At 40.4% G+C, this 13565-nt stretch overlaps 1 protein-coding gene across 1 annotated transcript in view; it reads right to left on the minus strand.

The window, feature by feature from the left end:
• Positions 1–13565, minus strand: part of PTPRO (protein tyrosine phosphatase receptor type O) — a gene marked incomplete at its 5' end in the record, with an annotated part of 158747 nt that overhangs the window by 25269 nt on the left and 119913 nt on the right. The window contains 4 exons of the mRNA XM_082061281.1: positions 155–287; positions 2569–2708; positions 6233–6353; positions 9108–9259. Of these exons, the coding sequence (XP_081917407.1) occupies positions 155–287; positions 2569–2708; positions 6233–6353; positions 9108–9259 (546 nt within the window). The remainder of the gene's footprint in view (positions 1–154; positions 288–2568; positions 2709–6232; positions 6354–9107; positions 9260–13565) is intronic.

The raw sequence follows: 13565 nt of genomic DNA on the forward strand, positions 1-13565 counted from the left end.
CCAAAGCTGCTTCCCCATCCCATCCACATCTGGCAGCCTTTCCATGATGCAAACAACCCCTGTGGCCATCATTACTGAGAGACACTATAGAAGGCAGGGAGAAATAGATGTTTTAGCTGAAGGAAGAAGAAGAAAGCGGGGAAGTGCTGCTTACCCATGGTGGAAACTGTAATGAAAGTGGGGATGCTGGGGCTATTGTGGCTGAAGGTGGTCACACTGCAGTTGTAGGAGGTGGCAGGGGTTAGGCTGGAAATGGTCACTACATGTGAAGAAACAGTGACAGGTTCCTGCAGACAAGGGGAAAAATACACGGAAGTTGGTCTCTCCTGTAAACACCAGAGCACAAATCAGGGCGCCCCTCTCCACCCATATATTTGACCAGTTAAAGTCAGATCTGATGAAAGAAACCAGCACTTTGAAACCCAGGGAAGGTAATCAGGGCCTTCCCTTGAAAACAGGCAGGTAGCCTGGCAGTCTGGCCAAAGAGAGGAGAGGAACAGGGATGAGAACAGTAGCAGAAACAACCCAGAGCACCCCAAGGAAACCCCAGGGCCTCCTGGGGAGGGCAGGATGGTGCCAAAAGAAAGCAAATATAACACATACATTGACTGAAAGTAATAGCTCCATAAGGTCCTCAGATGCTTTTCCCTACTCTGCATCAGAATCAAGGGTGGGCTGCAGATGCAAAAATAGGGACACTGAGCCAGTGGTTTAGAAAGGGAAGAAGGAGAGGTTTTATGAATGAAATCAGTCCAGATGGGGAGTGTGAGATGCTGTAACAAGTCCCAAACACTGGATTTTTGCAGTGGTCTGTTGTCAGTCATGGGCTCTTCCTAGGCTAGCAAGGGTTCCTCTTGCAGTGCAATTCTGAGGTATGTTACACAGATAAAATCACATGTACACAACAGAGGAGATTTTTATTCCCTGAGCTGAAAGGAGGGGCTGCAGTTTGGCAATTGGACCTGGTTGGATGTATTCCATTTTCCCCTCTGGGAAATTTAAATTGTTCAACCAAAACTTAAGATGTTCAAAACTGCAAAGGTGTTGCTTTTCATTTTGCTGATTTAGAAATGGAGGAAAGGGACAAAAATGTTAATGTAATTAGCATGGAAAATCACAAAAAAATAATTGTCACCAGTCTAATGGGAAAGCATCCCTTTCTACAGATCAAAAAGGAGCCCTTGCCCTTTTTCATAGAAACAGAAAAGAAAGTGACAAATCTAATGAGAAGTGAACTGACAATCTCTGTGTATTTCCCAGTGCCAGATGTTCATGCCAACAAATGAGACACCAACTGAAGCTCCTGCCAATTGGAGTAGTCTTTTCATTATGTTCTTAAAACATATCTGCTCTGCACTACAGCTACAAATCCTGTGGTACCTTCCTTGCCTGACCACAGCATCATTTTGAATCTCTGGTAAGTGGATGACTTCACTGTCTTTAGCTATTCACTGTGAAAAAAACAAGAATCTAGATATGGAATCCAAACTATCCAAAAGATTAAAGTGCATTTAAACTTTTTTTTTTCTTTAGTCAATGCCTTTCTCAATTTAAAAAGTATATTAAATAATTCAGACTGGTCATCCATAGGATTAAAGAGAGTGTATGTCTCTTTTGTGATACTCAGTGGTCTGAGTGGGTTTTTTTTACTTTTTTTTTGTTTTTTTCGGAATGATTCCCCATTATGTGTTACAGTCCACATGAGAGAATGATGTTCCACAGCATGTAATCACAGTGATTCACTGTACCATCAGCTAAAACACAAAGTAAGACTCATATGTTGCACAATATTGCATGTCAAGGAATTAAAACTACTACGACTCTATTATTCACAAAACAACATTACCAATCTAACCACTCAGATATGCAGGTAGCCTCTGAGAACAGATGCCTAACTGGACAGAGAAAAGAAAGTTCATCTGGGAGGCTGAGAAGGTGGGTCTCCAGGGAAATACCCTAAGAGAGAAAATGTATGAGAAGCAGTTGCGTTTGCAGTATAAAGGTACTCTTTGAATAGCAGTGAAGGTCCTACTGAACTTCAGCTAACAGTTCTCAAAACCAGGAATAAAGTAAACCAGAAAGAATTAAATACGGAATAAAAGATCTTGTGGCATCTAAATATGCCTGGTTTTGCCATACCTTATCAAGCTACCTGACCATTTTTCCATTCCTGCCCATTGACATTCCCTTAGTTTTGTGGCCTTTTAGGTTTTGCACAATATATTGGAGCCATTTTCATGAGTAGCTGAAGACTAACACTCTGTTGGGTGCCTGTAGCTTCTGTCCAACTAGTTATAATCTTGTCAAAAAGATATAAGCCAGTTTTAATATTGCAAAATAATGAAATATTTTAGTATTTGAAATGCTTTAGTAGTTTAGCTTTTAAAGATTTAATTCTGAACTACCTTACCACATTTGGCTTAGTGATCTAACCTTTGTACTGAGTATAAAATGTCATTGGGCTTCACATACGGATGCTAAGCTGCAGACACCAAACAAGAAAGACAGAAGGCCCAGTCTCAGTTTCAGAGATGAAGAGCAGAAACCAAAGAAGAGACGTCTACATACCTGGACTTCTGTTTCCTGACCAGATCCAGCCTGCTGGCAGTAGACTTCAAAGAAATCAGCCACTCCTTCTTCCACCCACAGCAGAGTCACAGAGGTCTGAGTCTTGTTGACAGCAAACAGTGATTTTGGAGGAGCTGGTTCTGGTTAAGAGAAAATCTCCTTTTATTAAGCTTATCTTTAAGTTTCCAGATGACTGAGAAGAGGAAGCCTTGCACAAATATGAAAGCAGTGCCTGATACCCTTCTGTCTTTCATTTCCTTCAGATAAAGCCTGCCAGTGTAAAGCCCTGCCTCTCATGATGAAAAACTGCCACTGTAAAATGGGAAGATGATGAAGTGTCTTGGTTTTTCTTCTGTATTTAAATTGCTCTCTATTTGGACAGCTGGATAATTACTTCACTTCCCTTTTCAACAGAGCCCTTGTTTGATCAGCGTATCCTCTTAATAAAATGACATTAGCAGAAGCTCTTGCAGAAGATGGCTGTCCACCTGTTAGCAACACATTTGGCCTGAGAAAGATTTTCTTCACATGGTCAGGCCCAGGAGATGGTAAGGAAGCAGATTGCCACAAGCAAAGGTCATCTAGATTTAATTAATTATCACAGAAGCATTTAAAAAAAAAAAATCTTGTAGTCTTCTTTAATTTTTCCAGGCTAACATTTAAGGTCTGTTGGATCTACACTGGTTTCAGTTAGCTACAGGAATTTTCTCTCCTCACTGAATGCAGAGGTCCAGATCTCAGGAGTCTTCAGTTTATTGCTTTGATTTTTTTACTGTTGTGGCAGATCAACTGACAATGGACAAACATATACAATGGTCTGGCGAGGAGGAGAAAGGTCTGTGATAGGATGGATATGAAGGGTCTCCTTGGAGTGATGGTATCAGAGATACTATGAAACACAGACGGGGCTCTGTATCCCGTGGCCCAGGCCCTGCACGGGGCAGCTTTGGCTGTCCCATCCAGGGCCACCTCCCAGCCCATGAACAGCCATAGCTGGGTGGCAGCAAGCTGTGGGAGGCCATGCTGATCTCCAGTGGACGCCACCCCTCACTGCAGACCTGTCCAAATGAACTTGAAGTACAGAAAGCACAGAAGAACAGCAGGGGAAACCTTAAGAAGCAGGGAGCAGATGAAATCTCCTAGGCACAGTGTTACAAGATGTACTTTTTCCCCAAGTTCATTTAAAGACCAGGGCTTGATCCTGATTTTCTTCCTGATGATTTCACACAATAGGTATTGGCAACCTCTAGCCTTCAACGTTTCAGGGATCCTGAGCTCCTTTGGTTTGTTTTCAGAGAATGCTAAGTTTGGGTTGTACATTTCCAAGCTGTTCTCCAGAGTTTTCAGATTTCCTAATCTATGGATGTCTAATGAAAGCTGTCATTCTCAAACAATGACCTGATTCCAGGATCCTGATACACTACATGCAATGCACAATGTACAGCGACATTCGCTCTTATTTTTTCCCTTCACAAATAATTTATTATTCTGGAGCCTGGATGTGATGTGTAAGGTCCACCACAAAAAACTTTTCACAAAGGACTTGCACAAGTGGTTATAGACATTTTGGAAACATATCTGATCCTCAGACAATCAGATCAGTGTTCTAGGGTTGGAGGCTGCCAAGTTTATATTGGCATTAGGGAGATCAGTGAGGATAGCAGGGTAGGGACGGAGGCACATTCACATGGCTTCTTCTGTATCACGGGGATTGCAGTGCACATGTCGTCCCAGAACTACATAGGAAAACACCTTTCTCCCTCAATTACACCCATATATCTGCTCTTGGATTCAGAAACACATTTCATGCCTCACTCCAGGTAAAAAATGGCATCAATTAAAATATGAGGTTTGCATTTGGGCATCATCCCAAGCAAATCCTTTTGCCTCCAGCAAATGGCTTGATTTTTCTGCAAGTGGAAAGTTGCCAGGATGAAGCAAACATCATGGAGGGAAGAATTTTTGGCAGGAATGCTTAAGTGACTGCCAAGTGCTGAGTCGTCTATCACTTAGACTCAGTTCCCACTACTGCTAATTACAACTCCCATTGCTCCCTCAGAAACAGAGAGAAGGAAAACCCCTGGTAAAATATCCTTAGTATTGTCTATTCAAAGTGAAAACAGGATAAAGAAAAAACAAAACCAAAAAAACCAACTGACAAAAACCCCACACTCAGAAGTCTAGAAGTGATTTATCAAAATTGAATTAATTGCACCTTCTCATTTTTGGCAAAGAAAGAGCAAAACCAAAATAACTATACCAGTTCAATAAGAGCTTGCCTGTCCATAAAGAAAGAACAAGGAGATACAACTAGGTTGCAGGGTATACAACATGAATAATTCGTGGCACTTGTGGACCTGTCTGAAAGAGAAAGTTAACTGATATTTTTAAATTCTCCCCTAAAATATTTGGACAATGGCAGTGCAGGGGATATGCTCACCCTCACAATTCCACCCACTCAGTCCTGGGAGCGAATAGCTGCATGCATGTAACTCCATGCAGACACAAGTTATGGGGAAAACAGTGGACAGGACTTGCACAGGGAAGAAGAAAATCTATGGAATTTGTCTGTCTTTTAAATATTCCCTTTGGTGAAAAGACCTGGAAGACCTTCAGATTCTTATGGTTCTACTGCTTGTCCCAGCACTGTTTAAGAGAGTGAGAAAGATGAATAGACAATGATTGCTTCAAGTTCTCTAATCCAATTAGAAGTTACAGAGTCCTTTAAATTCACTTCTTTCACTGTCACTCAGGAAAGGTTTATTATGTGTGTAGAGAAGATAATCTAGTTTCAAATTACTAACTCTTCTTTACCCACCCTCACAGTGGAGTTAATGCCTGTAAAAGCAGTTAGGCATGCTTTAAAATTTCAGTTTTAGGTACCTAAGGCTCAAAAATTCTACATGTGTGCAAATGCGAAGTAAAATCTCTTCAGATATAATGATATGGTGTCCAGTCTTCCTTACAGGTAAAGGAAGACATTAGGCAGAAAGATATATTTTAAAGTCCTACCTAAAGGATGAATTTCTTAAGTATTTTTTGTTTGTTCATTTCTTTGAGTAGATTACAAATGTATTTCTCTTAGAATGATGCTGAGTTCTACAGCAATGAATCTGATTGGTTTTGTAGAGTACTGTCACTGCTTAGTATTTAAGGGTACATTTTTGGCATTGGAAGATTATGGAGATAACCATGGAGAGAGCAGAGGAGACAGGAAATCAGACCAGGTAGCAGAGTGCAGATCCAGAAACTGGCTTTTCAAAAACAAGGAAGGTTTTTCTTTGAATTGAAAGGTTTGGCTGTGAAGCTCGACTCACTGTTCTCAAAACATATCCGTGTTCATTATCTTAGGAAAGCATATATGAAGCAAAGTTGTTCTCCCAGAGAGGCATTAAGCGATTTCCACTCTCCTACTTCCACTTACAATCAGATTCTGCCACTCTTGGTCCTCTTGAGTAATACTATTTTAGGAGAGCAGCTTCACATACGGGAATGAGACAATCTTCACAGCAAGGTAAGGTGAAAATTATAGCTTTGCAAAAGAAATGTGGTCACAGGTACATGACAGTGAAACAAAGAAAATGCTGAGTCTGCTGACAGAGTTACTTTTACAGTTAAATGAGAGAAGGAGTGAGTTTATAATTTACAAACAAGCCTTTCTTACCCAATTTCACAAGCTGGGTCAGGGAAGTATTGCTCCCTCTTTCAGTACAAGCAGTTACTGAAAGGTTGTAAATGTCTCCTGGAGGCAAGCTCAACACTGCAGTCATCACATTGCGTGTTACCTACAATAATTAACAACACCAACTGTTAAATATGACACAAACCAGATATCCTTCTTGTAAAATTAATATGGTCACTTAATACACTACAAAGGAAGTTCTGTGCATCACAGCAGATATCTTCTACATACTCTAGACTTGCTACATGAACCAGTTCCCACTGACACCAACTGTAGGAAGCCGTAATGCTCACCAGAATATGACAATGCAGAGAGAAGACAATCTTAAGCTGTATTTTCTGTATGACCAGTGAAAATTTAAAGAAGAAACTCTCCCTCACACCAATAAGAGTTCTCTTGCATCTAGATTTTTTGAGTTGTGCAAAAAGTTAACCAAACCACGTATGAGTCCATTGTAATGTTAGAGGAATTTAAATCAGATCAGATATCTCTGAGAAGAATACACAGGGCACATATAGGCAAGCCTTTCTATATCCTAAGAATCTGCAAATTAAATCCAGCTGGGCAGGTCTAACACCTACCTGGAGACCTGTTGACTTGAGAATAGACCTCAGGGCCTGACTTCAGTCATCTGCAAGTTTCTAACCACCTGTGATCCAAAACTGAGCTTCAAAACATTTTGAATAACTTCTTCCTGTTATGTTAAGGGTAAGCTCCCCATTTCTCCAGGGACATGGAGGAGGATGCAGAAGTCAGCTACTGCAACAGACTGTTTTCAGAGCACTTGTAGACTACCTGACAAAGGGCACAATCAGGAATCTCACGTTGGTTTTCATAATCACTTAATTTTCAGGCTGATGTTTATAGTTCCAAGAGGGACAGACAGTTCCGAATAAAGACTACCAGGACTATGTACATCATTTTCACCACTTCTCTCAAAACTATCATCTTCTACAGAGTCTTGGAAAGTACACAAACAGCAGGAAGAAAAACGTCATCATTGCCCATTTATTTTAACAATCCCACAAAAAATTGACCATAATAACAATCTTAACAATCTTAGTAAATCAGATAAAGAGATTACAATATAGTATGATTTTTAAAGGAAATAATTTCTGGAAGTGACTAAACAGAGCTTAAGAGAACAGGCACACCCTGATGCTTGCAAGCACGCACCTATATTTATGGGTATGAGCAGGACCACAACAGGTTGTTGCAGGAATTTCCTAAAGAATACTTTATGGGTTCCCTCGTTCTGAAAATAATATAAAGACAAATGTTTCTAAAGACATTATCTGAACAACTAGAGCTAATTGAAGATGTCCCTGCTCATTGCAGGGAGGCTGGACTTTGAAGATCCCTTCCAACCCAAACTATTTTACGATTCTATGATTCCTAAAGCTTGGGAGTTTGAATTGCAGATATATTCTGTTGTTAATACCCTCTGGTTTTAATCTTCTGTTTAAGCTAAAATTACATATTCAGTATTTTAATTTAATGTAGTAGTCAACCTTTATATTTATTTAATTCAAGGTTTTCATATTCAATGAAGTTGAATGGCATAAAAATCAGATTTTTCCTGGAAGAATAATAACATTACAGAGAACATGACTTCGGGAAGGAAGAGAGGAGAGGGATATCACAGCACAATTTTTCTAGAGTTCAATTGTTAGAATATTTTATTTGTAGGAAAAAAAAAAAAAAAGTTTAGTATTCTTCCTTGTTTGAAAAACAGATAAAAACATTGGAAGTTCCTGCTGTTCAGAAATGTCATGTTTTTGAACAGTTTTACTAATCATGTAATTAGATTAATGCTGCAACAAGCTCCAGATGGGTGCACTCCTACAGCCACTAGGAATCCAATGAAAGCTACTGTGCTTCATAAAAATCCAAACAGAAAGTCGTGCTTATGCTGAAAACCCACTCTTAATTCAGCATCTGCGGAGTTTTCAGCTGTAGAAGAGAAACCTTTCCCTTTGAAAAAGACCGGACACTTTCTCCCTGACAAAGATTAAAAGATCAGTAGCAGTGTAAAAGAGTCACAAGCCACAGGCTGTATGGAGCTTCATTCTGGGCTGCAAACATTGCTGCACTGCAGTGCTCCACCACTGTTTCAAACATTTCTCACTGTATGTCCAGGGGCTGCTTTCAGGCTTCAGCTTAAACATGTGTTTCAGTAACTTGGAGCAGTATGACTTTAATTCATAATTGGAAACTCCAGATTTCCTTTTCTAAGTGATTTTAAAATACGCTCGAAGAGTTCAAGAGGATGTGCCGACAACATGTCTTAACATCCGGCAAGTTTCCTAGAAAGTGCACACATTCTGGGTGAAATTCTTGTCCCCTCAGTTAGTGGAACTTGTATTCAAACACAAAATGAAAAGCACCTAATTTATCTATTTGATAAAGTCAGAACATGGGAACTGACAGTACCTGGTCTCAATTAACCAAAAGAAAAAAATCAGCCAGTAGTGTCGTCTGGTTATTATTAAATACAAATTGAAAAGACCATATCTGTTCACCAAAAAATACCCATTATGTTTTACTGTCTGCAGCTCAGAAGTTTATAAGCTATTTTAAAATTCTCACCTAAATTAACAACACTTTTGCTGGATCACCACAGAATCATTTTGTCCCCTGGCTGTTTTGAGAGTCTGAGTGTTTAGAAGTGCACACTAACACTGTGAAACAATTTTAACTGAATAGGCTTCTACCAATCTTAATGATACAAAGTTATCAACTCAGCTAAAAACCAAACCAAAACAAAACAAAAAAAAGAAACAATGAAAACACCAAAAAAACACAAGAACACACATACACAAAAAAGATGAGCGACACCTTCTCCATGCATACTTACACTCTTTTTGATTTTTTTCTTTCCTTCTGCAATGACCATCCAATGCAGCATCCTGGAATGTGAAAGATCAGTACCATCTCCTCCATAGGTCCAGGTGACATACAAAAGGTGGTTGTAATATTCTATAGAGGTAATCCTGGGCGCCACTGGTGCTGAAAAAAGGTGTCAAATGTGTTACAGACAGGGTCTAACACAATTGATTACCAAGTCTAATAAAAACTTCTGCAGGATACTTTTGGGAAGAGAGTAACACAAAGACAGCAGAAAAGAGTTAATAAAAGCATCTGCACTTGAGGACTAGCAGAAAGAAATATAAAACTGGCATTTGACCTGGGAAATACTAGGAACAAATACACAGAATCACAGAATCACAGAATGTAGTCCAATCCCCCTGCTGGACCAGGAACACCTAGATGAGGTTACACAGGAAGGCGTCCAGGCAGGTCTTAAATGCCTCCAGAGAAGGAGACTCCACAACCTCCCTGGGCAGCCTGTTCCAGTGTTCTGTCACCCTCACTGAGAACATTTCTGTCTGCAATCTTTCAGATTTAAAAAAAAAAATGAAGCAACTGGCTGATACAAACCATTTTTTGGGTCAATGTTTATAAGTGGAATTTGGTCAAGTTAAAAGCCTCAAATATTGCTTCACTGTGCTATAGCACTCAAAAAAATGACAGTCAGTGAGAAATAAAGACGACTTGTCACAATTAATAATTTGGATAGCTTTTCCACAGGAAAAAAAATATCTTCTCTCTACTACGCTTGCAGCTTCCTAGGAACAAAAGCTCAAAACCTTCAGTTTTTCAAAGAACATCTTTTTGCATGAACAGTTATGGCTGCCATCACAGAAGGCAGCTGTCAGCAGATGGCCATCTAAGCAACAAGTGTCTAGTCTACAGGCATATGGTAGCTACATTATCAGGCATCAGGTGAAGTAGCTGTACTCCATCCTCTTCTTCCACACATCCAGCTCCTCCCTGTTGCTGTCCCCTGCACTGCACAGCTCCAGCTGCCCCAGCACAGCCCTGTCTCCCTGTTCAATGGCCTGTCTTGCACTGGAGCTGCCAGCAAGTCCTTGGCTCCTTGAGCAGCCCAAGAGGAAAGACAGCAACCTCCAGAGTAACACCTCCTAAAACAAGTATTTAAGATGAGCAAGAGAAGTACCTCCTGGAGGTGCCCCTCTGTTACTGCAGAGGGAACATAGTTGATCAGGTCACCTTAATTGCCTAATTTGGAGGTGTCAGTCCCCAATTAGGATTTAAGTTAAAATGGAGTGGAGAGCCAAAAATGTAAGCTAGAGATCAGTAAAGATCACAACCCCCTCTCCAAGTGATATCAGTTGGATAACCTGGATAAAACAGTGAAATGTACAATTCTGTGTGCTTGGTAGGTTTCTTAGGAGCACCATATGGAAAATGGTATGGATTGACTGATTTTCCTCTGCATGAGCCCCGTTTTGCCCAGAGTTTTTGTACAAAGGCAGCTCAGATGTGGCTGCCTGGTGACTGGGGCCCTTCCTACCGCGCTCCTTGGCAGAACCCTGGTGCCAGCAGCAGAGATGAAATGCAAGATGGACTTGGAGTCTGGATCTGTTTGATGGGGCCACAAGATGTCACTGTTGCTTTCACAAAGGCTTCTATGACTTCTGCATTGAGATGCCTTAGCAAACAGATTTACTGAAGTAATGGCTGAGGACAGCAGCAAATATATTGCACAGACAATTAGAGCCGTTTAGAAACGTTTAGTAAGACTACTCCCTCAAGTTAATCTTGAAAACGCCCTTGTATGCTGCTGAGAGGAAGCAAGCTTATTTAGTACGAAATCTTTAAAGTAATGCTTCTTTTAACTTCTGAAGTTCCCAGTCTGTCCTTACACAGGGACTGTGTATTCCTTACAATTTAAAGTCATGACTGGCATGAATCCTATACATTAATAATAATTTCCTCCTGTATTTAAATATTGATGACATGCTTTCTTTCTTAATGTTCACACAGCTGTTTGCTTCAGGTATCTGGCAATGAATATGCAGAATACGTGAAATGAGACTAAGGGCCAGGGCTTGCGTGTTCCACTCCCCTAGCACTATATTCCACTGGGAGCTGAGTGGCACAGAGAGGCTGTAGGAATTTAACTCCTGTTACTGACCCAAAGTGACAACGGAAAGCATTCACCTCACCACCAGCAGCTTCACAAGGACAGATGTGGTGATACTCACCAACATTAACAGCCTGTCTTTCTTACTCTTTTTTCTTTTCTAAAGCTAAAAGCATTCTTATTGTAAAAGAAAATGTTGGTGGTCTGAAGTGCTTATGATTGTCTTAATCCAGCTGTTTACAGCACGTGGCATTAAAAATTCATTAGTCACCACAGCAACACTGGTAGTGAGTGACACAATCTCTCCCTGTGTTAAAACAACAGCATACAACTGTTGCTGCAGGAGCCTGAGAGAACAAATGCTGGTTTTGATAAGTCTCTGGGCTCCCCCAAATCTTCCCCGTTCTCCTGGGGACACGTGAACAGTTGTCATGGGAGAGAGGTCTATATCATATGATCTCTTCTAATATTCTTTCCTTCCAGGTATTGCAGTTCAGTAAAGCCCCAGCCTAGTTATAGACACCACAGGAGCAGTGGGATCCTGCGTTAGGGAAATGGTTTGTCTGCCCTGAGCTTGCTGCAAGGTGTGGTCCCAAACTGTCAGATGATCCTTCTGCTTTGTTTTAAAAAATCAAGCTTATGTTCCAGTTGCAGAGGTTGGCTTTCTAGTTGCCCTTTCTAGGCTGTCCTGTCAAGAAAACAACAAAACTTCTATTTAGTATTTCAAAATGTTTTTGTTTGCTTGTTTGGTTTGGATGTATTTTTTGTTTCAATTCCTGGCAATCTCTGCAGGGGAGGTAGGGTTGTTCAGAATGATACAGAATGGAATCAAATGCTCCATAAAACCATCTATTCCTTCTCTGGAAAGAAAGAGGCTGACGGTGATAAAGAACTCTGCAGACCCCTGGTAACTTGAAAGAGTGAAAAGGCAGCACCCACTTGGGACAGACATTTCAAACCTGCAGACATGAAAAACTGGCATGCCACTTTCTTGCAAGCTAGCCTGACAGCAGTCCCTGGACAAAGCTGAAGAGATTTCAAGTAATAAGGCAATCAGAGGAGAGGAGCATATGTAATACTCACAATCAATGGTGATCATCTATTAATAAGCATTTGGAATTTGATCAAATCAGATTTCTTTAAGACTCTTCCCTTAAAGTGCTGTGATCTGGCTCATGGCTGTTTAACATTTTAATCAAAAGCACCACTGATGAACCATGCAAGTAACATGGCAACTTGCACGGGAGTGGAGGTTTTGGACAGGGCTGTGATTTGTATTATTGGCCCCTATGCTGGGCCTGTTAAAACGAAATGATTTTCAAAGTGCCAGGTGCATGGTTGAGTCTTTAGGAAAACAGCATGCAGACAGCACTTCCCAGATGATAAATTATGGAAAGCAGCTACCTTAGGAAGGAGTCAGAAGCCACAGAATAAAAGCAAATCAACACAGACCTGCAGTGTGATGCCACAGCAAATGCAATCATCTAGATGCACAAACAGGAGAGTATTGAATAGGGAGTTGATTTTGCCTCTCTAGGAGTATTCAGCAAGCTGATATTACACTTTCAGTTTTCATGTACTTTGGTAAAGATGATAAAAATCAAAGAGGCAGAGTGGGGAAAAAGTAACATGAAAAAATGCCTTACTGTGAGAGCACCTGAAGAGTTCAATGGAAGCAATTTATCAACAGGAAAGAGTGAAACTGAATTCTGTATAGAGGGGAAAAAAGCTTTTTGTCTTCTCAGTCAATAAGAGAAAACTGTAGCAAGAATTATGGACTGGATATTAAAACTAGAAAAATTCAGATCACAAGCAAGGATAAACCTTTGATAATAAGAGGAATCAAGCATTGGTAAAACTTTGCAATGGATACGTTCTGGATATTTTACTTAAGACCACATGACCTTTTTGAAGAGAGGTTTTGCCGATGATGATTTTATCTAAGAGATTAATCTATTCCTGATTTTTGTCTACATCTGCTAGTTAAGGAGTTGGTCTGTTTTTCATCTAACAGCAGTCTTTCCCCATATAGAGACCCAGACTGACCCGATGATGGCTTATATTTTACAACAATCTTAATCTCCCTAATTTCTGCTGCAGGTTTCTACAGACACAATATTAAGTATGAGGGTCCCACTGGAACACTTTCACTATAAAATGCTGAACCTGGTTCCCAAATCAGTTGGAAAAGACATTTCTCCCTTCATACAGCAGCAAACAGCTGGAAAATTGGGTCCTTACAGTGTTACAGAAAAGTTGATTGATTCCTAAGGACAACGAATATCCCTGGAGACCCTTCACAGGGCACCGGTGGGTGCTTTGAGTTTCTGATACATTGGAGAAAGATCAGAATTTCTCATTATT

Source organism: Streptopelia decaocto (genome assembly GCF_964273445.1).
Source record: "Streptopelia decaocto genome assembly, chromosome: 1".
In the NCBI taxonomy this organism is placed as follows: domain Eukaryota; kingdom Metazoa; phylum Chordata; class Aves; order Columbiformes; family Columbidae; genus Streptopelia; species Streptopelia decaocto.